The sequence below is a fragment of the Melitaea cinxia genome, chromosome 20, assembly GCF_905220565.1.
Source record: "Melitaea cinxia chromosome 20, ilMelCinx1.1, whole genome shotgun sequence".
In the NCBI taxonomy this organism is placed as follows: Eukaryota; Metazoa; Arthropoda; class Insecta; order Lepidoptera; family Nymphalidae; genus Melitaea; species Melitaea cinxia.
In genome coordinates, this window is record NC_059413.1 from 13,566,023 (window position 1) to 13,592,770 (window position 26,748).

General features: G+C 36.1%; 1 protein-coding gene across 1 annotated transcript; it reads right to left on the reverse strand.

The window, feature by feature from the left end:
* Positions 1–26,616, reverse strand: LOC123663299 (arginine/serine-rich coiled-coil protein 2). Its single transcript, XM_045597988.1, has 12 exons — positions 26,394–26,616; positions 25,988–26,056; positions 22,255–22,339; positions 20,267–20,351; positions 16,925–16,994; positions 13,270–13,340; positions 12,043–12,150; positions 11,234–11,302; positions 10,806–10,897; positions 2,491–2,615; positions 1,106–1,253; positions 1–625 (listed from the first exon to the last, which is right to left on the reverse strand). The coding sequence occupies exons 1-12, from the start codon at positions 26,496–26,498 to the stop codon at positions 471–473; spliced, it is 1,182 nt and encodes a 393-aa protein (XP_045453944.1). The 5' UTR covers positions 26,499–26,616; the 3' UTR covers positions 1–470.
* Positions 26,617–26,748: the final 132 nt, after the last annotated feature.

Below are 26,748 nucleotides of genomic sequence, written 5' to 3' on the forward strand. Positions count from 1 at the left end.
TTACACAATTAACATAATAGTCTTTGTGGTGTTTATCATTAATTTGTTTAGAACAGTTTGATAGAGTTACAATGTAAATAAACATAAAAGAAAAAGAATTAATAATGCATACACAATGAAAAATTGTCGATATTTTGGTACAGATGTAATTAGCTCTTATCACTTAATTAATTTGTAAATTAATTAGACCACAGGCATACAGCAATGAAGTAAGAAAATACTTTATGTGTTCCAAACATACACAGTAGAAAATTAATCTAATAGGGACTTTTCACTATGCACTAAAACTGTTCCACTAAAATCTTGCACCTTTGGAAAATATTGCTTAAAAGTTCACTTATAAAAAATGAAAGCGTGCACATTTTACAGTCACGTTTAGAATATATTTATCGTTTCACTGAGCCTTAAGCTTTTCTTCAGGTAAAGTATCTAGCAGTTGTTCCTACTAGCTAGTATCAACTTTCCAGTTTTCAGAAGTTGCCCCGTTGGAAGCCAAGACCGACACCTCTCATAGTGTGCGTGGTCGCTCGGGCCACTTCGTACTGTGCTTGCATTGCTTGGAACAGTTCCTCTTGCTTCTTATTAGGGTCCACTGTGGAGTCGACGGTTTCTGTGATAACGGCAGCTAGAAGACAAAATAATAACGAATATTATCACTTTGTTTATGTAAAGAGGCAAAGTTTAAAGTTTTTATTAAGAGGATTAATATGAGTTGTTTAAGTGTAAATGTCAAATGTTTAATTGTAAAGCATTTCTATGAGGCTTTGTTAATACAGATGTTGTGAGGTTTTATAGTTGGGTCAGGTTAGGTTTTGTTGCGAGGTGTTTTCTGTGAGACTTTATAATAAGGCGTTGTTGTAATGTGTTTTCTTTGCTGCATTATTTTTGACGTGGTTATAAAACGTTATTGTAAGACGTGGTTGTAAAGCGTATAAGACGTTTTTGATTGATTGATGATTTTGCAACATTACTTTAAAGGGTTTTATAAGCCGTTATTTTGAGATGTTCCTTGTGAGCCATTTATTACAAGGCTTTACAATTGGGTATGTGATTGTTGTGTGTAAAGATAATTGGATCTTTTTATAATAAACACTTGTGCACTTACAGGGGTCCTTGATTCCCATCAGTCTCATGAACTTTGACACCTGTTTCCCGTCCGAGTCCTGCGCGAACCGCGCACCGCTCCACTTGGCCGCTTCAGCTTCTGCCACTTTCTTTTCTTTGTTTGACCATAGCAACTTGCGCTTTTGTACCTTTAAACGTACACATTTTTAAATATTATTATCCTTAATGATACCTAGAGCTTATGCTAGTTGTGAATTAATAAACATCTATAAATTAAAGTAGTTATGTAAAGGAGAATGATACGATTTCATACATTCTTGGGCCAAAATGTAATGAAATGAAAATGGTATCAATTAATGCATTTAGGCTTATTGCTTCCTCACTGAAAATTATCTATATTTTGGCTATCTGAGAGTGGAGTTATTAGACTTTTTGTAAAAGTGAGGTTATGTTACAATGTCTATAAAAAAACGCGATCACTAAGTTCTTGTAACATTAATATTTGTTATATTTAGTGAAGACTGTTTGAAAACTCACTACGAATATTGATATACACTTAAAACCATAAATAAATATCAGGAATGGACTCAGAATGCATCGGAAAACAGTAAACACGAAACGAGTGACGGACACAGTATTATTGTTAGTCACTTGGTTAGTCAGCTTTCAAAGCTGTCATTAAAAATATGATTTATTTTAAATCGATATGAAATCGATAATCATTTTGGTTTATCAGATATTAATTGATATTGTCCATATTAATGTAACTTTATTTAAATGCACTTTATTGTTTACAGCTTTAATTGTGCATCTAAATATCTTGAATTAATTAACTAGTGCAAACCTTTTTTTTTGAATTCTGTAATCGATTATAGTTGAATCGATACCCAAATAATTTGATGAAAACTATCTTTCTCAATTTTCTCCGCTTCTAGATTCAGAATTGAGCTGATATTTTATATTTTAAAATAAAAAAATATGACCAATTTTTTAAACAATATCTCTACTCATTACATTTTGGCCCAAAAGTCCCATTCTCCTTTATTTTGTATTCAATATTTAAAAAAAAAAATGAAAAAAACTGCATGCTTCAGAACTCATTTTAGTTAACAATAGATCAAGCTTGTTAAATTGTAATATTAACGCCGAGTTGCACGAAACAAAATTAAAATTTAAGTAGAGATTAAACTAATTTAATCACAACAATTTCATACAATTCTTGCGATTAAATTAGTTTAATCACTACTTAAATTTTAATTTATTTTCGTGCAACTCGGCGTCAGTCTGTTACAGGAATATATCAAAATCTCAACACTATAACAATGGAAACAGATACGTCTTTTAGTCCAAAATTTACTTTTTTATCAATACATAAAATTGTAGACAATATTGTTTTTTACCATATTTAACTTAAATGTATTATACCTGATCGAGTATCTTTGAAGAGTTGAGAGCCCCGGGGTTGCAGTAGGCGGGAAGGCCGTCACCAGCCGCTGCACGCAACTGCTGGGCGGTGGCCATTGATCCATCCGGTGTCTTGATTTGTAAACCTGAGGGCAATATTTAGCGTGAATACACAAAAATACCGGTGCCGTGGTGGGTGTCGTAAGAGGCGACTGAGGGATAGAACAGTTCCACTACCACCTTGGAACTTACAAAGCCGACCGATGCACAGTGTGTCGAGTAGAACAAGCTAGGTGGACAAAATTATTTTTCGCCACTTTTGTGTAGTACTGCCTTGATATATTAATATAATGACTGTTTCGGAGTGATGATATATTAAAAACAAAAAAAAAAGACGAAAATATAAAAATATATATTTTATTATTTTTCCCTTATCTAAATCTTAAAAACTAATGGCAACATACACTAAAATAATCTTAGCTGACCTTAAATACTCTTATGATTAAAATATATACAAAAAGAAGAAACTTAAATATATATTTATATAAACATTATAATGTATATATACATTGAAAAATAGATATAAAAATTAAAAAAAAAGGTACAAATTATAATAAATTTATTTACAAATATAAAAATTAATCGGAATCTTCAGAGGAATCCTCTAATAAATAATCATCCTCATTTGACGTTAATGAGGCAGACCTAGTCCGTGGCTTAGAAGTGCTGGGAGATACTAAAAGTTTTAATACCTCAGGACATAACTTATTTGATTTCTTTTTAGGAATCTCTCGGAGGCTATTAATCAAAGGGTCAGATGTTATTATCAACATGTTCAATAGGTCTCTATTCGTGGAAATACGTGACCGTTTCCTGGTATGATGTTCCCGAAACCTACGGAAATCTTTGTTCCGTGCTTCCTGGGTTTCTTCTGATAGCTGCCCAATTGGAAGCAAAGCAGCTTTAATAACCTCAGTACTGTGGATCAGTATCTTGTGTACTGTGGCCGGCATATTGTACCAAGAATAGAGACTGAGATACAGCCTTCTGGTTTCTAGACAATAATTGTTGAACTCAACTAAATTTATCTCGAAACCAGAAGACAATGTCCTCAAAAGAACATCAAAATGTTTGATGATATTAACATCTAATCCCGTGATCTGAGCACTCAACTCGGGATTCCCAAAAAACCGACGAGCTGTGTTTCCATCATTCGTGGACCCGAATCCTGGCTTTGTTTTGTCTACAATTAGTCCCATTTCACTTTTAAATTTACGTTTTATATCTTCTGAGCGCAACTTCACACTAGTCTTATCTTCGTTGCTTCTAGCTTGCCATTTTTTTATATCGAGCTTATAACTTATGTGCAGCAAGCATTCGAAACAACGAATCCAAGCATGAAGTGTTGACAAACCAAAGCCAAAATGTTCTTGTTTGCTGTCAAAATTCCTGTTATCGTCATTCATCATTTTTGGTGTAGCACCACATATGTAACATTTTTGTGACGAATGTGTTTCAGTCAAGGCATTACATACCTTCCCATCCGTCATTGTCAACAAAAGTTCATGCTTAACAGAGATTTGAGAATCAGCAAAGTTAATGACTGTAGGAAACAGATGGTCAATGTCTCCTAACAGTACGTTGGTTTCTCTTACAGTTAATTCAGTCGTCTCCTTAGCGAATATGAATTTAATTGGGCGACAATAGATGGTGGATGATGGCCGAGGATTTTGCCAAATAATATTGTGACCATCATGCAATCTAAGGGGCACTAATGAAAAAACAAATAGAAATTCGTCAGTATCTTCGTCGTTCTCAAATCTCTGTTTGTAGGTACTATGACCAGAACTTCCATCACCTCCCCATTTGCTCACAAGTGTAAATGACGAATTAGTTGGGAGCACACTGTTTATGACTTCACTCTGAGCTTCTATTAAGCGCTGAACAGTTTTATTTAATAATGCTTGTATATTAATTTCAGCACGAGTTTCTGTCACAACAATGTGCTCCTCTGGAGGATAACAGGCTTGTTTTGACTTACGTAAACTATAGTATGATGGAAACACATGATGTCCTGCCTTCATAGACCACTTCCTTGTCTGCTTATATGAATGTGTTGTTGATTTAGCATCAATATAGTAGGCTAACGCCTCATTGCAACTCAACTTTCTTGACTCCACTGGTTTGCGATATTTAATTAAATTAATATTTTCAGTGCTTTCACCGATGTCTCTTATCACATTAGCAACGTTTCTTTGCCCAGTAGAGCGCACAGCTACTTCTGCAGCCGTCACCAATTCACCGACACTTCGCGAATGTACGAGATCCTCAACTCTACGTTTCTTCGTCTTAAATGATGAATCCTCAAAGTCTTTTCGAGGCCTTCCGGCTGGACTCACATCTTGAAATGATGTAGACGGTCTTGGCTGGATAGTGCGTATGCTAAACTCTATGTCCTCAGCATTTATCCAACTTTCATTTGAATTTAAAAATCGCTCCATTGACTTTCCTGCGGCCAACCATTTGGCAGCAATTTTGTTCGAGAAACTGGCTATTTTTATTTTTATTTCTCTCTGACAGTCTTCGGAGATATCACCAAAGTTAAATCTTTGTGAAATAAATTCAAAAAGACGCGAGTTTCTTTCATCTTTCGTGTGCTTCAGCCACTCTTCAAAAAAATCCTTTCTTGAAACAGACTGGACCTTTTCTGAAAAAAAATTAAAAAAAATATGTTGTACTCTAGTGTGCTGACTAAAATAAACTACACTATAAAGATAAAGGTTAGTCGTATAATATATCTAAAATTTAGCCCGGAAACTAGCGGGAACATGCCTCTCCGGATCGTTTAAAGTTAGAAAACAAAGAAAAAATAATGCAAAATTTTCATTATTTTTCAAAAAATTATATAGCATAAATGTAGACGATATTGAACTTAATTTATACGAAAGAATATAGTACTTACCCTCGAAAATAAAATCCATCACAACAAACTTCTACAAAATTAAAAGCAATCACAAAAACGTATTAACGAAAGTATAGCGAGAATGCGACTGACTTATGTAATGCACTTGAACTTACGGCTTACTACGAATTCCAACCCCTATGACTCATCACTCTGGAATTTTAAATAAAAAAAAATACTGGAATCGTGTGATTTGGAGTGTCTTTATTATTATTTCAATGTTATTTCCTAGAAATCGTGTCATGAATTTTGTCCACCTAGCTTAGCTAAACGACACACCGTGCGATGGCGGGATAACCATCCAACTGCTGGCTTTGAAATACACAGGCCGAAGACGTCTTCGGTGCGACAAAGCCAGCCCTGCGGTCACCAACCCGCCTGCCCAGCGTGGTGACTATGGGCAACACACATGAGTTCAGGCCGTTTTTTGGCGCGAACTTGTGGAGGCCTATACAAGACTGCGACAGCAGCAGTGGACTGCGACTGAAGTGATGATGATGATGGTGACACAAAAATACAACTTGAAGAACTTTGGCATCCTTTATAAAACTCACAACACTTTCAATTAAAATTAATTTAATTAAGACGAATATAATTTGAAAGTGTACAATGAAGACTCGACTCTACTTGAAGCCTATTTGAATAAAGTGATTTTTGATTTTGGTTTTGACTGATTAAAAATTACAAATATATAGGATTATTGAATCGTAACTGCGTTAGTTCAAATGGCACAATTTCTTTGGGTGCTTTAGATCACGTTTTACGTGGTAAAAATAGGTTGTATGTAAAGTCTGTTAACGGACGAAAATTTTACGTGATAACGTCATAAAGAAACATTGATCAAAAATTGCAGTTTTATGAATTGAATTGAATTATTAGATTAACTGAATTATTTCGAACTGCTAGTTATTGACATATTTAAATTTGACTTTGTTTAAATTGACGTGCTTTTTTGATAAGATCTTTAAGTTTCAGTTGCGCGCGCGCTGCGTCTCGAGACGGTCGTGTCACACGTGATTACAGTGAAACCGTTAAGGCGGCGGCGTTACAAGTTTCGAAAATGACGTTAAAGTGTAATAGTTGTAATATAGTTATTAGCGAGTTATTAGCATACGTGCAAAACAAGCTGTCTGTAGCAGATGAGGACAGCATTGTTAGAATATGTGCTTCTACGTTCTCATCGGAACAAATTGAGGATGCAAAAAACTTGCTCGTGAATTCCCTACCGGCGGATCAGCGCAAAACTACGAGGAAGGGTAAAGGCAAAGAAAATCGCTCCATGAACGATATAATCGGCCTTTTTAAGGTCACCGAACCTGACGTTTTGCCAATTTTCGTGGCGAGAGATTTAGATAAATTGCCTCCGATTACATTTGATCACCTGGACGTATCTAAACTACTGAAGGATCTGGCTGTTGTGCAGGCTGACATTAAAAATATCAAGTCTTCATACGTAACCGTCGACCGGGAGTGCCAACATTTTAAGCAAACGTCGCCGCCCTTTTCGGCGGTAAAGGTGAATATGCGAAGAGGAGCATATCGGGACAGTGGTCCGATTGGATTGTCGCAATTCGATGATACGATTATTACGAATCAAAGTCAACATCTTAACGAGGAACCGTCATCTCCGAAAGATTGTAATCTGAATTACAGATGTATAAATTTTATGGAGGGTAATTATAAATCTCAAGTAACGGTCGGCAGCGTTGTCTCAGCTGGTGAAGGAGCGCGCGTCGCGGAACAAGTAATCGGTGCGGTAGCGGGTGCGGGCCGGCCGAGTATTGCATCATCGCCGACGCCCGCGCCGACCGAGCCACGAGCCAGCCCGCCAGCCAGCTCGGGGGCAGCGTCGAAACAGGCAGCGGGTGCAATTGCGCGGTCGTTCGCCGAAGTAGCGAGCGCGGAGGGGGAGTGGAGAGTGGTGCGACGAGGCCAGAAACAAACGAGATACCGTTATACGGGAGCCGCGGGTGTCTCCAACGAAGAAAGTAATTTTAAAGCGGCAGATCGAAAAGTGCCCATATTTATAACGATGATTCATCGGGACACGACGGAAAACGATATTGTGCAATACGTTTACGATAAAACGAGAGAAAAGATAATACTCGAAAAGATTTCCTTTAGTAAAGAAAACAAGGACTACAACGCTTACAAATTTTTTGTATCAGAGCGGAAAATAGATATTTTCTTAGATAAAACGCTTTGGCCCCAAGGTGTGATTTTTAGGCGCTTCGTCAACTTCAAGCGCAACCATAGCTCTGGAACGAACGGTACAGTGAATACCGTAATCGGCCCGACCCCAAATGGTAATAGATAAAATTTTCCCGTGTACTTTTGTCAGTTTTAATTGTAAGAGTATAAAACGATCAGCTGAGCATGTGAGGCAGTTGTGTCAGTCATCGGATGTTATTGCGCTTCAAGAAACGTGGTTATTTCCACACGATATTCAGTTTCTTAGCGAGATTGATGACCGTTTCGGCAGTACGGGCACCTCTGCGATAGATACGGCGGCGGGCATGGTCTGCGGTCGACCTTACGGAGGTGTAGCGTTATTGTGGAATAAAAGTGTATTTCAAAATGTGTCAGTAATAAACTGTGATAATCCGCGAATATGTGCGATAAAAATAGTGCTGGGTGATAGGTCCATCCTAGTGTTTAGCGTATATATGCCGACGGATACAGTGGTAAATCTCGCGGAGTTTACGGACTGCCTCAGCTCGGTGAGTGCTATTATTGATAATATTAATATAGAATGTGTCTATATACTCGGCGACTTTAACGCGCATCCAAACGAACGCTTTTATGAAGAGTTGACGTGTTTCTGTGACGAACAAAACTGGTCATGTATAGATGTACAGTTTTTAGGAGTGAGCGCGGACACATACACATTTGTTAGTGAAGCCCACGGGTCGAAAAGGTGGCTAGATCACTGTATAACCACGAAATCTGCGGTATCGTCTATTTTGAATGTTAGTGTAAAGTACGATGTGTTGTGGTCTGACCATTGCCCTTTAATAATTAAATGTAATTTGGATATTGTTAAACCGAAGTATACGAGTACATATAAAGTTGTAAACGAGATTCTGTGGGGAAATAGAAAACCGGAGGATATTTTATTATACACGAAATTATGTCATGAAAAATTGAGATCAATCGATTTCCCCGAAGATTTTCGTTCTTGTAGTGATTTTACTTGCGAGTCTACCGATCACACTTTACTTATCGATAAATTATATGGCGAAATTATAGATATTTTGACGGTAGCCGCAACGGAATCCAACACTGTAAGATTGCGTGGCGGGGGGCGGCCGGTGGTTGGGTGGAACAGATATGTGCGCGATGCTCACGGGGAGGCCAGATCTAAATTTTTAATGTGGGTTTGGTGGGGTAAACCAGATAGTGGAGAAGTATATGAGGAAATGCGGCGTAGTCGCAATGTATTTAAGTCACGCTTACGCTGGTGTCAAAACCACAGCGAGCAAATTAAAATGGACATTGCGGCTACGCAGCATTCGAACAATGACTTTAAGAACTTTTGGAAATCTACCAATAAATTAAATGGTAGACCTGGCTTACCAGTGAGCGTTGAGGGTATTAATGACCATAGTATTATAGCGGACATGTTCAAAGACCATTTTGCGGTGACGTCACCGTTGGGACCATCACAGCTTGGAAGAGATGATTGTACGGGTGGTCAGGAGATTGAAATCCGATTTACAGCAATGGATGTCAATAATGCTATAGCCTCTATGTCCCGTGGCAAGTCTCCTGGCCATGACGGTCTGAGTATTGAACATCTAAGATATGCGGGTCCTCATCTGCCCGGAGTGCTTGCCATGTTTTATAACTTGTGCATGGCACACTCGTACTTGCCTTCAGCGCTGATGAGAACTGTGGTGGTGCCAATTGTGAAGAACAGAACGGGGGATGTGTCTGATAAATCCAATTACAGGCCTATCTCACTAGCCACGGTTGTTGCGAAGGTTCTTGACAGTTTGCTTAGCGTCCACCTTGATAAATATATAAGCTTACATGATAATCAGTTTGGTTTCAGGCCAGGTTTATCAACTGAGTCGGCCATACTATGTCTGAAGCAGACTGTTAAGTACTATTCGGTTAGACGTACATCTGTATATGCCTGTTTTCTCGACCTTAGTAAGGCTTTTGACCTGGTAAGTTACGATATCCTATGGCAGAAATTGAAAAATACTGGACTGCCTGAAGAAGCAACCAGAATCTTCAAATATTGGTACCGTAACCAGGTCAATGTTGTGCGATGGTCCGAATCTTATGCGCAGCCATATAGGTTGGAGTGCGGAGTTAGACAGGGAGGCCTAACCTCCCCTAAGCTCTTCAACTTATATGTCAATGCCCTCATGGAGGAGCTCAGTGGCACACATGTCGGTTGTCACATTGACGGAGTATGTCTTAGCAACATCAGTTACGCTGACGACATGGTGTTGCTGAGTGCTTCTGTTTGTGGCTTAGCGAAACTGTTGAGCATATGTGAAAACTATGCTCACAGTCACGGCCTTATTTATAATGTGAAAAAAAGCGAATGTATGGTCTTTCAGGCCAAGGGAAAAGCATTACCATCAATTGTACCACCCATTAAATTATATGGTACGCCGTTAAAGAGGGTGTCGCAATTTAAATATCTTGGTCATGTGGTAACCTTTGACTTGAAAGACGATGCTGATATCGAGAGAGAGCGCAGAGCATTGTCGGTTAGGGCGAACATGATAGCTCGCAGGTTTGTTCGTTGTTCCACCCCGGTTAAAGTAACGCTCTTTAGAGCTTACTGTACTTCATTTTACACAAGCAGCCTGTGGATCGATTTTACGCAGAAACAGTACAATGCTCTGCGCGTTCAGTACAATAATGCTTTCAGGATGCTGATGGGACTGCCTCGATGCTGCAGTGCGTCGGGTGTGTTCGCTGATGCGCATGTTGATTGTTTTCACTCGACCATGCGCAAGCGGTGCACATCCCTGGTGCGCAGGGTTAGGGATAGTCCCAGTGGCATCCTGAGGGCATTTGCTGACAGACTGGATTGTCAGTACCTGAACCACTGCCGTATGGTTCACGTGCTGACAAATCAGGGCTGTATTAGATATAAGATATAGATTAAGGTAGTTTTAAGTTTACTAACATTAGACTAGTGTTTTTCTTATATATGTTACTAACAAATATGATCTTTAAGGTCGAAATAAATGATTTTTATTTTATTTTATTTATTTTTATTTTATTTAAGCATGACCTTTCGTGAAAAATTAAAATTATTAGTAACTGACGAATACAACTAAGGAACTGCGTATTGGAAGGTATTCTTTCCTCATAGAATATTATTATTGTGAATTATATAAACACATACCCATTTTTTCCATAACTTCAAGCTTTTTGTTAACTTTATATGAGGACGGTCTGTAATCTCCTGATGGTGGAGAGCCTCGCCTATCATTCGATCTGTGAAAACATAATTAAATACTTAATAAACTATATTAACGTCATCACAAAGTATGTAAACTCGTCTCCCAAAAATAAAGTTATAAGAAATATAAAAGTAATCAAATATGAATATTATATACCTGTATATATTTAAGCTACATAATACTCAATGACTATAATAAATTTACCATGCGACTTGACAAACGATTTAATACTGTATTAATACTGGCAATTAAAAACATTGGTGTAAAAAAAAAGAAAAACGCGATAGAATTCGTTTAGAATTCATACATCCATGAGGAAACCCATATATCAGAATTATATTGTATTAATCAATGTGTAATAAGTACTAACACTGAATGGGGCGGCGGGAAGGCCGCACCACGAGACCTGGAACGCTCCGATAGGCGATCTCGGCCAGAACTGAAAACATATTCAAAGGTAACGTTAAATAACATTCAGGGCATACAACAGACATGGTATAAACATTATTTCATAGCTGCATAATTTAATACATTTATAGATTGTACTTATGAATACAATACTCAAGATTAATTAATTAAACATGTATTGTGTTAAATTTTTTAACAAAACACTCATCACAATTCCGATTCAGCCTGTAACATCTCACTACTGGGTCTGGGCGTCTTTCTCCATTTATAAATCTAAAATCTTCTCTCTTCTCTGGTGTAGTGGTGCGTACCCCGTGTGACACACACCGACGATCGCAGGTTCGATTTTTCGTTTGGATGGTCTATTCTTGTCGTCTTTACTCCTAATAGGGAATGTAAGCGACGCAATATTATCTATGACCCATGTACAATATAATCTGTAATGTGGTTCAAATTTGTATGTTGGTAAAATGTAAATAATAGTGTAAGGTATATGGTAAGTCGTTATTGTAGTCGTCCAGTAACCGTCGTTGCGATCGGCACGTTAATGTTTAAGTCATTTGTCAAAGCTTCTATCCGTTCTCAAATAAATATATCCTCACCACAAGTGTTTTCTATCCGTCTAACATCGACCTTCTACAGGGAATATATCCACCAACCCGCATTAGCAGAGAGGTGGATTAATCTCTGATCCTTCTTCTCATGGGGAAAGAGGCCTATGTCCAATAGTGGGATATTAATGGCTGAAGCAAACACGTAAGACACGCTTACCGTCTCTCCTCCGATCTGCCGTGCCGCCCCTCTCTATCTCTTTCACGTTCACGTTCACGTTCACGCTCACGCTCCCTGTCTCTGTCACGCCGATCGCGGTCCACGAACCTTATAACACAAAACAATTTATATAAGACTTGCCGATTTAAAATTAACTTTTGACAGTTTTCTTGTAGGTGTTGAATAATAATCGTTACTTTTCGAAGAGTAACTTCCTTAGAATAGTCGTCATTTGAAACTCGATGAAACGAAAAGGCGTCACGATATAGAAATTGCTCGCGTTAGTTTGAAGGAAAAAATAACCTTTTTAGCCTTCTTTGGTCAATGGATACAAAATAATTTTTTCAATTCGAATCATTAATTCGCGATAAATACTGTTTTTCCCGCGTAAATTCTACTTTCGCATTAATTTCGGTATAAAGAATCGCCTATATGTTGCTCCACAACCTCTTTTATTTTGTAGTGAAAGTCCTTTAAAAATCGGTTCAGTCAATCCGAAGATCCGGCCAAACAGAAAGACAGACGAAAATTTTAAAATCGTTTGTTTGTTTTAGTATAGTATAAATAACTGTATGCATTTAAAAACCCCAGTTATTTTGAAATCACAGACAGACACTTCAATTTTATTTATATGTAGAGATTCTCGGTGAATAACATCTCTCTTTGGCTACTTTTCTGAAGTTACACTTCTGCCTCGTGTGAATATTTACTGTATATGACTGTTTATAAATTTACACCGTCACTATGGACCTACCATATTAATAATAATTTGAGATTTAACTAACCAACGCGGTGAGTCACTTAGAATCAAAAGATATCTGGTACATATTTTTATCAGCGATAGCTATATATAGAACAATTAGCTTCTGCCCGCGATTTCGTCCGCGTGGAACAGTTTCTTAGGACTAATTGGGGAAGTTCTCAAAAGGAAAAAAACCCGATTTTGAAACTTTCATTGGTGCTCCGCTCCTACTGGTCTTAGCGTGATGATATACAATAATAAATGGACTACCTAGCACTGAAGGAATTTTTCAAATCGGACCAGTAGTTCCTGAGATTACCCGTTCAAACAAACAAACAAACAAACTCTCAGCTTAATAATATTAGTATAGATTGCTTGAAATAGAAAACACGATAATTATACTTTTATGAATATGATAAGGAAAATTTTAAATTTTGCAACGTTCAGTTTGCCAGTTCTTTGGTAAAAATAATAATTCGCAATACCGGGGCGAAGCGGCGTCGCGGGTGTCGTGCGGCGCGTCGCTGTGTGGCTTCAGGTCCATGAGGGCTGGCATCTGGAATAATATAACGTCATTTGAATATATTTTAACTAAATGTTTTCTGAAATAATATTTTCAAATGGTATTATTTTGCAAGACAATACCAAATTTAATATAAACTTGTTTTAACACGTTGAAATCCATGGGAGACACCAGTTTATTTAAAACATATTTATGATAGCCCGTTGGTGCAGTCTGTAGTGCTTTCTGCACGGGTTATGTTCGATTCCCGCTTGAGTCTGGGTGTAATCTGTATCTATATATTTATGTATGTATTATTTCTATGTACATGTCTCAAAACAATAACTATGTCGGTATATCATTCGGCTATTGCCTGTAACACAAGCATTAAGTTGCTTACCGTAGGAACAGACGACCGTGTGTGTGTTATAGACATATATATTGTATACTAGTTGTCGTCCAGTGGTCGAAATTCGACAATAATATATATTCTATTCTTAATTTGACCACACACAAATAAACAAAAAATAATATATATATATATATATATATATATATATATATATATATATATATATATATATATATATATACATCCCGATACATTTTTGGCGTCAAGCACGAACTGCGTTATTACGACGTCCCTCAGTTATGCTTACATTTTATATGTTTTTTCTGCGAATGTTGCTTATTTTTTTCATTTTAAATTCCGTGGGTTATATCAATTTCTTTAAATTTCTTTTTTGAGAATATTCTGCTTACAGTTGTGCCCAACCATTTATGAACCCCTTTCATGATACTTATGTTATTGCTTCCTCCATATATCCATATAGCCTCACTTAATGCACCGATTATTTAGCGTCCTATATAAGTAATGATGAAATGAGTGAGAAGTAAGCTGAAATGCGACGTTGCCAGTTTTCTAGTAGGTGTGATCATCTATCGTTAACTTAAGAAATAATTCTATTACGCTCGTTGAAATTTTAACATGTAATGGTCATAGGAACACCTCCAATTTTTCATCTTATAATAGCTCTCTTAATAAGCTGCAACATATATTTTATTTAGGCTTTTAACATTTTAATTATTGACGACGTAGCACATCATCAGAATAATAATATAATAAATAATTATTTATCGTTGTATCCATTTGTTATAAGTATTCTTTGACTCAAAGAATAATAATAAATAATGTTCCCTTATCCTGGCACGGATACTTTCTGTACATTGAAGATATTTAAAAAAAGTGATACGGTCTATGAATACAGGTTACTGAATCGAACATTTTTTTTATATGTTTGTATGTGTCGTTGTGTCTTCATCACGCCAAAACAGCTAAACGGATTTCAAGTAATTTTAGAACATGGGTAACTGGGTATCCAAGAATACGAGGATATTATTTTTTCTTCTTCGCTGACGAATCTTATAGGTTAATTAAGTTTTATAGCCACAAATAGTTGTGCCACCTGCTTTTACAAACAACATATTATTATCATTTTCAATATAAAAATGTCTCATGGCTAAAATATTTTTTATACAGACTAAATAGTCTAACTACTTAACTCTATTTCACTAGAATGATTTACCTAAGTCGTCGTCTGGCAAATTTAAACGTCGTCAAACAATATTTACTTATAAAATATAAAGTATATCTTTTAAGTAGGTTTCTAATTTTTTTTTTAAGTGGATAACAATAGTTTATTAAACATTATACATATTTATAATTCACAACTTAAGAACTAAATATTTACAGATAGTTTTGTTATAAATCATGTCCGCGTGGAATCGTGTCAAGAATGCTGACAGCATTTTCTCCTTGAATCGCTATGCCGATTCTTTGGGCAAAAAAATGCACCAGCCCTCTTGTCACCAGTGGAGGCAATAAGGCGAGGAGTTATCTCATTTAAAAAATAATTTAGCACTGCTACTCCAAGGTCCAAGTGTTTCGACTGCAAATGGCACAAAGATGTAATTTGAAATTAATGACGAATACTTGTGCCGTTTAGTCGTTTCAGCTTTTTCCGCTGTGGCTCCCGCTTTTAAGGCTGTTTCCCTGACATGAGAAGGAGCAAGTGTGTCAACGCAGGTTGCGTCCCACAAAAGCGCCCGTCCCCTTTCCCAGGGAACCAACGTCAATCCATCAGGTCTCTTGCCATCATTGCGACTAATTCCAGTAGGCTCGATAAGAGCAGGAACGTCGATGGTAGCAAGAGCTTTTTTATGGTATCGTTTAGGGAACCGTGGCGGGAAAACCTACCTGAACTCTTGTTACAGGAAAGGCCGTGTAGTCCGAAAGAATCGACCTCTTTTCCGCACGGAGATCTGTGTTCAAAGCACAGTGGAGCTCCCAACCGGAGACCGAGAGCAATTCTAAAACTTTCATTGTCTAAAAGTGTCCCAAAGTTTTTTGACGGCATTGCGTGTAGCCTGGATTGGGTCAAAAGCCAGAACAGCTGCAAAAAAAACTTCGTATCCTTAATAACAGTATGCGTCAAACTAACGTCCGTATATGTGTTACGTATTGCGTAGCCCTTACCTTATATACGGACGTCGTAAACCTGTATACCTACTATTCGAACCACTACATATTCGACGTCCATGACCAAACCGTCACTAAACAAAAAACACAAATCTTCAGTAGGGGCGCTCAGTAACCAAATAAAAAATCATTGCAAAAATGTATTAAATGTAACAGAACCTTTATTTTTTCAAATTCAAAGACTACTACCCAGCCTGGCTTCCATGTGCATGCAAAAAAGTATAGATAATGTATATTAACTTATAGAAATATTTTTATTTTTATGACAAAATAGTGTCACTTTTCCGTTCAATATGTAAATTCAATTCGTAAATTCGTTAAAGCCTCACTTTTTCCTTTTAAGTGTACTTTTATTTTATTTTACTACTTAAGCAGTATATTGCAACCGAGCGTCAAATAAGCAGCGACACGTGCGTAGCAACTTCGGCAAACTGTTTTTAAATGATTTGTTTTGACTTAATTGAATATTTCAAAACCTTCAAATACAGTCAGTTTGGCAACGTCGCAATAGGACGTCAAATAATCGGTTGTATCGGAAGAGTTTTAGCAGAGTATACGCTCTGTCGATATACGCGCTAGACTAGCGCTGCACCGTTGGTGCGGAATTTCGCGGAAGTTTTAGTTATACAAATGCAAATGTCTCAACGATTTTTTGCCTTCCGGCGATTTTTGTTGTACAGGTAGCTAGAGCCAAAAGGACTAATGGGACATCGATTAAAAAAGTGGCGTCCGATATGCGGACGTCTAAAGGAGGTGGACGCCAGTTTAGATGCATTTCGGCCCATGTGGGACGCCTAATTATTAGCAGGATGTATATATATATATATATAATATGTGTATATATATATATATATATATATATGCGTGTGTGTCAAATACATGTGTACACAAATGTAACATTAATGTATATGTAATGTTTTTTTATTGATTTAAGGTATTTTTTACGCATAATTTAAAAAAATTTTTAGCATTCTGTAATCCTTTTCTATATAAACAGTAAGTGTGACAAATTTCACACCTCCGTCCGCGCATTTTTCGTAAAAAGAGGTACAAAGTTTTTACTTCACCTATTAATATATAGATAAATGAAGGTCCTTACTTTAGGCTCGGGTCGCTCGCCGCGTCGCGGGCCGTCGCGCCGGCTTCGCTCCGCTCTGTGAAACACAAGCCTTACATTTTATACGTCAAACACGTAATTCATTCATTGCATTTCGATTAGATTTCTTCTAACGATAGAAAGAGTGGGGATGATGAGAATTTGTTAAAGTTTTGCATAAATTTAATAGCAGTACTCATATGTTGGTAATTCAGAATAAATAAATAATGTAGGTCTCCCCACCGTGCCTCGGAAGCACGTTAAGCCGTCGGTCCCGGATGTTATCATGTACACCTGATAGCGATCGTTACTCATAGCGGGGAATATATCCGCCAACCATTGGAGCAGCGTGGTGGATTAAGCTCTGATCCTTCTCCTACATGGGGAAAGAGGCCTATGCCCAATAGTGGGATATTACAGGCTGAAGCGTAAATAAAATAATAATAATAAAACTTGTTTTATTTTGCTCAAAATAAGTTTACATTGTCTAGAAGCCCTGTGGCCCAGTATGGTGTGTGCAAGAGCACAAATAATATAAACGGGACGGATAAATAGTAAACGGGAATCGAACGTGTGACCGCCGCATTAACGCGTTGTCAGAATAACAAAACACAAACTGAATATTGCTTTTTACGGTCTTACGGACCCTAAATGACATTAAATCTCATAACTCACAAAACGTTATAAATTATTACAATCTGTACGCCAAATAAAACCCACACGGACCGAGCAGTCTTACACCTAGCGACACGCCGCAACAGCGAAACGTAATAAAACTATAAATACGAACGAGTAATAAAATCACGCACGATAAGAGGAATGAAAAACATTGTTAAAATTTCTTACTTCAGTCTTTGAGAAATACGTTAAAACTAAAATCATTTCAACACCAACAAAACAACGTCGAATTTTACATTAAATACAAATTTCCGGCAAAGCATCGCAAATGTAATCTAAATTTCAGTAATTGCATCATCGAAAGAGAAAACTATTAAAAAAAAAAAGAAAATTAAGACCTTGCCTACAACATATATTCTATATTAGTTGTACCTCCACATTTGTTCACTACAAAAATCGAGTATTAAAATTCAAAGTATAAATCATTAATTCCCAAAGTGCTCCAGGTGAACCCCCAAGGGTCCACGGGAGACTCGACGGGGTCTACTTTGGCGTGACTAAAAAATTGGGGTCAACAATTCGTAAGCAGGGATCCACGAAAATTTATACGACACAAGTAGAACGTGTAGGTACGGTGGACACACCCACAGCCTTTAGCCGAAACATATCTTCCTTTGACTTAATGGAATTATAGAAAAGATGGCTTTATATATATTCTATACTGCACTTTTAAAAAAATTACAGTTATTTGTATACAAATTTAGTTAGCAACGGTGGACTTATCTCTATGAGAGATCTCTTCCAGCCAACCTGTAGTAGTGGAACTAATGTTACATAGCAGGCTAAGAAAGTGCAGTAATGTAGACATCATACAGATTAAAAAGAAAAAAAAAAGTCAGCGGAAATATATTCATGATATTTCCCTGGATTACAGTCAATCGGGGTAACTTTGACAGATCATTACTATATTTTTTTAGATAACTTTGACAATGTTAAATATGAGACACAAGAGTTAATTTAATATGTGCTCTCAGGTTGGTTTTCATACTCTCAAGTTATTTGACATCTATAAAAATCATAATATGTATCAAAAACTGGCAAATTTGTTGTGTGTCAAAGTTATAACCCCTTTATGGGTAACATTGACACAGAAATTTTTTAAGATAGACATATTAAAGATTCTTCTTCTTCTTCTTTAGAGTTAATGGCTTCGAATAGTGCCAAGTAAGCACAGATGACTTTGCCAATGTCACGTAGAAAATATTAATAAAGGTTGTATTATGTTTTTACATACCTACCCTACATACTTGATACTAGCGAAATTTTCGAGTTATCTAAAAAGTTTACGACCGAAAAAAATACAAAAATTGCGCGCGAAACTTTTAGCAAAGTTTTTTGATATTAATTTCGTCTGAAAGCTTCTTTTTTTCACAGAGTTCACTTACGAAGTTTGTTAAGTACACAAAATTTATAAATTAAATTTTACGCACTAAATGACAAAAAATAATTTTGCGATTTTACTGTCAAAGTTACCTTGCCAATCAAAGTTACCTTGAGTGACCGTATTTATTTTATGAATGAGTTATGGAATTGCTGGCCTAAAAAAGTCAACCGGAAAGTTCATTTATTTTTCCATTAAGTCATGGAGCGGCAAACCAAAATGTCCCAATGTAGCTGCAGGGAGTGCACCGGAATCAGATAAATTTTGAAAGCAGTCTACGACAAAAAATAAGTTTGGAAACCCCTGGTATTCAATAAAACTTGAGAATATTCATCCTTTTTTTAAACAATTACAGAAAATGGACACATTGCGTAACGACATTTGTAGATTTGCTTTAAAACAAAGAATGGAATCTAATACTAGAACTACCGAGCGGTGAAAAGACCGGTTGTTATTTGTTCGTAAGATTTTTTCTTCGAATTATATTAAATTTTAAACTTCAATGACGTATTTGATAATGTTATAAATTATTATGATTCACCACTTCCATATTTGTGACATCAGAGTGCCTAGTGCGAGTTTTATTCACAGAAACATGACAGAAACGCGTTTATACGTGAAGATTATTTTGTACGGGAATTTAAACAGTGCAGCCTAGACGATAAAGAATAGTATACGATACAATCGATACAGAGCCATCTAGCGGCAAACGCGAGAACTAGGTTGAAATTTCGAATTTCCCATATAAAATGAAGTTAAAGTTTACGCCCGTTATTGCGAGACGGATTAAGCAACTCGCACTAGGCACTCCGTATGTAATATTAGTATCTGTATCGACTGATCGTTTCTTTTACTCTTCGTAAATATGAAAACTTCTCAACCATTTTCAAGCCGTTACACTACATCGATGGCAAATCAAAGTTTCCGGACAATGTAATTACTGTTACGTTTCATTGGTAGCTTACGATTTAGGTTGTGACATACCACTGCTGTAACAGGCCTCTCCCTCCACGTAGGAGAAAGATCGGAGTTGAATCCCCCACGCTGCTCTCACATAGGTTAGCGAATATGTCCCCTAATCAGAGTAACAATCGCTATCGGGCATTCAAGACAGCAACCGCGCCGGCCAGTTCGCCGCGCTCCCGAGCCCCGGGGCAGCCCACACGGGCACGCCCCGGCCCCGCCCCCCACTCACATAGCAGGTTGGCGAATATGTTCCCTAATCAGAGTACCAACCGCGCCGGCCAGTTGGCCACGCCCCCCAGCCCCGCCCCGCCCCCACTCACCGCTCGCGGCCGTCCCTGCGCGGCGAGCGCCGCTCGCGGTCGCGGCGCCGCTCGCGCCTCTCCGCCGAGCGCTCGCGGCTGTCGTCTGTTGCCACAAACGTATATCTTCATTAATTTATACATTACACATTCAAGTTATACATCTACTAATCATTTTTTATTTTCTTAAATGAAATAATGGAATTGAAGGTGATGTCAATTTTTGTAATTTCATCTCCATATGATATGTATTTAATACGACGACAACACTAACGCATTAAGATAATATCCTGTAATGTTAGATGTAAGATGATGGGATAGATAGATAAATAAATCTTAATATATACAATTCTCGTGTCACAGTGTTGGGGGCCTAACTCCTCCGAAACAGCTTTTGATCGATTGTTATGATTTTTTTTTTGCATATTTGGTAGATCTGGCCCACCCACAAAAAAAAGTTATTTTTATTTTATTATAATTTGGCATTGGAAAATACATAAAACGCTAAAATCTTCATAATAGGCAAAACTACGATTGCCAGTCAGCTAGTTTATATATATAGAAGTCCTTCTGCTTCATACAGAGATACGTGGAGACAACCAAGTTTTTTTTTGTCTATACATAGATAGGCTGGCGTTTGACCGCTATTTCACCTGATGATAAGTGAAAATGCGGTCTAAAATGGAGCACGCTTACCTAGAAGTAACCTATTCACTCGCGACTTAAAGAATCCCAGGTACACAAACGCTGATAGAGAGTTCCAATCTTTGGCTGTACGGATCAAGAATGTACTAGCAAATCGTTTAGTGCGTATAGGAGGAATATCTACCATATAAGTGTTAAAAAAAAAACTCAATATGCACTATTATAAAGTTTATTAATTAACACATCAGTACTTAACGCCACTAAGTAGTATCGAAACCGCCTTTTACGTCTGATTCGTAGTCAATATATATTCTTTCTGCTTTTGATCTACCACCGCCAAAACTAAATAAATAATTCCCCGCAAACGTCCATTCCCCTCTTAAGTGTCAACTGTGTTGCCATGACAAACGAGCTATCAAAGGCCTGGCAATTAACCGATTTTACTGATATTAAAATGATAGTGTTGCTAAACCTTAAAATAAATGTTTTGATAATTGATCCATATTTTTAATACTCTAACATAAGGGTGACGTAACGCAGAGCGTCTGGTTGTACGATGATGGAAGGGAGACCTACCAAGTATCTCACATATCTACCGCTACATATATTACCTAAAGTGATAAAGCTAAAATTTAATTTGAACGCGCTAATTTCGGGAACTTTGAATGAATGAAACGTGCTCTATTGTACACCAACAAGAATAAATAAAATAAACAAGGGTTATAAAGATAATAAAACGCTTGGTATACATTATACAAGCGACGACCTACTAATTACTGGTACGAAATGTTATATTTTAGTACACTTTATTGTCTCAAATTAACGGGCACAGCTGGTGATAGATAATAATGACAATAAAATTGGTTTAACAGACGAAATCGTCATTAGAGATGTGACATGAGAAGAAATAAACATTGTCTCTACGAGATACGTGTGATTTAAACTTTTCAGACTACGAGAAAATTACAATACGAGAAAAATACAAGAAAATTCATTTTAGAAATAATGCTTTCACTTAATCTTGTTTACCCGAAAAGAAAAAAAGAAAACTAAAATGCAACAAATATGGCTAAAAACTATTAAAATATTTTTTTTTTTTTCGAATTGTAAGTGCTGTTGGCCCTTCGGTTTGGCCTTATCGGGCTTTGCAGCGTCACCGGGTGGGTGGATACTGAGACCCAACCGTGAAGAAAGAAGGGGAGCCCTTCAAGAGGGCTCGGGATGATCGTTAGTCGTAAGGGTGTCTTCTAGCGAATTCGCATCTCCGCTTAGGACGAAGACGATATGGGAGGTCTTAAAACTAGGCGGATAGAGTTAATACTCTAAATCATAAGATTTAAAATTATATACAAATAGTAACTCACTAGAGCCCCTCCTGTCATCCCGGGAATCCTTTCGCGTCGGCTGGGGCTCCGCTGGCGGCAGCTCGGGCTCCGACTCACCAGACTCCTGCGACAAACAGCAATCATCATTTCCTACACCGCATAAGCTTTAAAAGTCGTTCGATTATATCTTGTTAGCCATGTTAATTCATTAGTATCGATTTGTGTTGTACTTTCAACTGAATTATAGAATGTAAACAAATATAAAAATGATACTTCTTTTAGAGCTTTATATGTATCTTTTTTTTTATTCACACAGTCGTCTGTTCCTAAGGTAAGCTACTTAATGCTCGTTATTGATAGCAGCCGATTGATATAACTTTTTTTTTAAATATAATTATACACAGAAATAATACATATATAGATGAATAAATACAAATATTACACCAAGACTCAGGCGGGAATCGAACCCGCAACCCGCGGAGCAGGAAATAGTCCACTACAAACTGCACCAACGGGCTAGTCAACTATCTACTTGACTGGTACAAACTAAAGTAGACCTTACTGATAATATAAAAACAATAAAAATATACATACAAAAAAACCCCACATTGTATGAGGGTGAGATATGTAAACCAACACCCCTTCCTTAACATCGTTAGCTCTACTAATTTTACGCCTAATTAGCTCAATATCGAGTTTATTTTATTATTTAGATCAGAAAAAATAGGCAAGTATGGAACTCTGAAGCTAAAGTGTTTATATAAAGACAAATAATCCACATGTGTTTATTGGTTCAATAAAAACAAGTAAACATGCAAATTTGATACCGGTTCTTTATTTTAATTTTTAGCCGACTTCAAAAAAGTTACTCAGTTTCTCTTCATATTTCTCTTAATTCTTTTCTCGATTTTGATAAATTTATTTTTTGTTGGAAAGGAGATATCCTAAGTGTGGTAAGTGGGTGGTGTGGTGTAAGGAAACCAGGATCTGATGATGGGATCCCAGAGAAATCGAGAGAAACTCTCGAAAATCCGCATAACTTTTTCCTGGGTGTACCGATTTTGATGATTTTTAAATTAATCGAAAGCCGATGTTTATCTTGTGGTCGCATTTAAATTTCATCGAGATCTGATTACAACTTTTGGAGTAATCTTTGATAATGCGTATTTACTTGACTATTTTTTGTCTACATACGTTGTATTACTTGTTGATGTAATTAAAGTCGGGTTTTTCTCGTTTGCCAGCAAACACAATTATTATAAATTGAGAACTGAGGCAGGGCACAGCAGGAAATTTCCTGCTCAAAATATCGATCAGCCCAACTGGGGAAGTAACTCGTCCTTACAGAAGATGACAGCTAAATAATGGTAGATTCAGCAACACACTTGCAATGCTTCTAGTGTTGCAGAAGTCTATACCTACGGTAATCGCTTACCACGAGATGAGCCGTACGCTTGTTTGCCGAACTAGTTGTATATTTAAAAAAAAAACGTTGGTTATATCATCGATACTAATATTATAAAGCTGAAGAGATTATTTTTTCGTTAGATTGAGCTATTCTCAGAAAGTACTGTTTCGAATTGAAAAATTCTCTTTGTTTTGGATAGTTCGCCTCTTGTACTACACATTCTTAAGTTTTCTGTATTATTATTATTTTGTATTTGCATATTGTGGTGTACAATAAAGAGTAAATAAAATAAATAAATTAAATAGTCCATTTACTTATGGCTATCAAGGCTGTATATAGGCTTTATAATATTTTTAATAAGTTTTTTCTACAAATTAACACGGGTGAAACCGCTTGGCACAGCTAGTATATATTACTTTAGTGTATATCACATAAAGACACATTCGATACACATCTCAGTAAAGTGGAGTTTATTAATCATTGTAGACAATTTGTTGAGTAGAGACAAATTCACATAATTTATAGCAATTTCCATAAAATTTATTAAAATCATCGACAATGAAAATTCATCCTCTACAGTCTACACAAAAGGATTATAAAATATCAATTGTCTCCTCTACTATATATTTGCTTAAGCTTTACTCAAATTCAAATTAAATATATTAGCCTTTTTTTTAACATTTATAAACCAATCAAATATTTTATAATTTCCTGTCTTCAATATATCATTACTTAGTATAAAACAAAGTCGCTCCCTGCTGTCTGTATACTTAGATCTCTAAAACTACACAATGGATTTTGATACGGTTTCCTTTAGTAAATAGATTGATTCTAGAGGGAGGTTTATATGTATAATACATGAATAATATAGTAGAGGAACACCTTTCTAGAGGTTTCTAATGTGATGTCGTAAACAAACACATTATTTTGCGCGTACATTGCAAATATTTATTTTATATATAGTATCAGCATTGCTACTATTTCAGTATATGTAAATCTCGTATCACAGTGTTGGTCCGGGCTAATCTCCTGAAACTACTGGAACAATTTTAATGAAATTTTGCACAGATGTGCGACTTGTTCAACTTAAAATACAGGCTGTATTTCAATTTGATTGATGACCGCAAATAAATCTGCCGGTCACAGCTAGTATGATATAGTAAAAATTATACACTTAGCTCATATTTTAATTTTACACTTAGGCTTATTATCTATTTAATCACCATTATAATCCAATTAAAAAAAATCCATAGAATTTGTATTAGAAAAAGAGTTAAAGAATTTATTTTGTGACTGTTTGTAAATACAAAAAAATGTTATTATGAAGAACCTTCCAACCCGTGTAAAATTTTATATTAAAAAAAAAACTTATACTACCTTTTCACATCAGTTTAAATTAAATTACAGAAATTATCGATTTGTTTTCATCCAATACATTGTTTATCTGTCTTAAAACTACGTACTCACATGCTAGTCGTAAGGGAAGGGCCACGTCAGTCGCTCATCTTGACACCGCAGCGGAGGTATTTGACTTTTGTTTTGTGTCAATTTACAAATGGGTAACATATAAAATAATAAAAGTGTTAATATCATCGTCGAAAAAAAAGTTTTTTTCTTTTGTTAACTTATATATTGCTTCTTTAAATGTAAATACTTTCAAACTATTTCTCTGTGATAATTTTAACGACACATATAATAAATCCCATTGTAAATGCAATTAATATTTATCTTACGTACAACACTAAGCATTACGTGATTATAGCGAAACTTCACTGGTCCGAGTGTAAACAGCGTAGTAAATTCAGGGTACAAATTAAAAGATTATTTTTAAGATGTGTTTGAAATAATTCTTAGACTTCTTTCCTTGAATATGTTTACAACCTTTAAAGCATATTCTTTACAAGATAAACATAGTTTAATCCCTTAGCAATACGTTTACTACTCAATATCTCAATAGATATACACAAAATATATTTAATTAGTAAGTATAACTTGCTATTAACTATTATTATTATTTATTAGTCTACAGTAAAACCAATGTTTTAGTTGCTTTTTTTAACTAATTGCAACTCACATTTGAAACTTGATGGCCAAAATATATATATTTAATTAAAAATACTTTGTCTCAGACATAGTAATTTATATCAAAGATAGTTAAGAAAAATACACCATATATTTTGTTGAATGAAATTATATCTAAAATTACCACATGCTTCTCAATCTTTTAATTTGTAACACTTATATAATGTTAGCTATTCAAAACAATACATATATAACGTTCTAACCGACTATATGATCGCTAATTATTCCAACAGTGCTTATGTACCTAGAACTAAGTATCGTATAAACACATTAGCAACCCACCTCGCTCATGTCCATGTTTACGCTCTCGTAGTTGACGTCCTGTTCTTTCCTTCGTCCGCCGTTGCTCACCTAAAATTTGAGTCTATTGTCAAGCAGAGAAAGAGATTAATAATTTCTAATAATATAAATATTATTAAGAAAATAAAAACTCTAAGTAGTTTATAATGAGATTCTAGATAATGTCTGTATATCTGTTTACTATTGACAAATTAATCAGTAAACAATATTACGTCACTGCCCAAAAATACCACCATATTGTTTTTGAAACTTAAGCCATTTAATTTAGACTTGATGTTAGTTACAATGAGTAAACATGTCAACAAATATCACTTATAATTTGCTAGAATAACTATTGATCTCTTTTTAATTTAGTTATACTTGTTCCCGGCCTTCATGTATAAATAAATAAATCTAATTTAGTTTCATGAAATGGAAAACTTACCGATGGCTGTTGGACGTAGCGGTCAGACTCAACTTCATCGTCGCTTCCGTAACCGACCAATGAATCCATTATTTAGATTATAATCACGTTGAAAATTGTTTACAAGATATTTTTCTACTAAAAGATCAGAAGTCTTCTGCAAAATCCTTCACAAAATATATACGACAATATGGCTGCCGTGCAAATATTTTATATTTTGATAGTCTGTGAAATTTCATCATAGACAAGTGTTTTTCATAGACTATATAGTTATATAGTTTGTAAATAATCGCTTAAAGACCGATTACATGTCGATTATAGGCCCACTTGAATGATGTTT

Coding starts and splice junctions, on each gene's coding strand:
- LOC123663299 (XM_045597988.1), bottom strand. CDS start 26,498: ATGGATTCATTGGTCGGTTACGGAAGCGACGATGAAGTTGAGTCTGAC. Junction 1,254..2,490: donor CTTCAAAGATACTCGATCAG/GTATAATACATT, acceptor GTACGTTTAAAG/GTACAAAAGCGCAAGTTGCT. Junction 626..1,105: donor GATGGGAATCAAGGACCCCT/GTAAGTGCACAA, acceptor TTTGTCTTCTAG/CTGCCGTTATCACAGAAACC.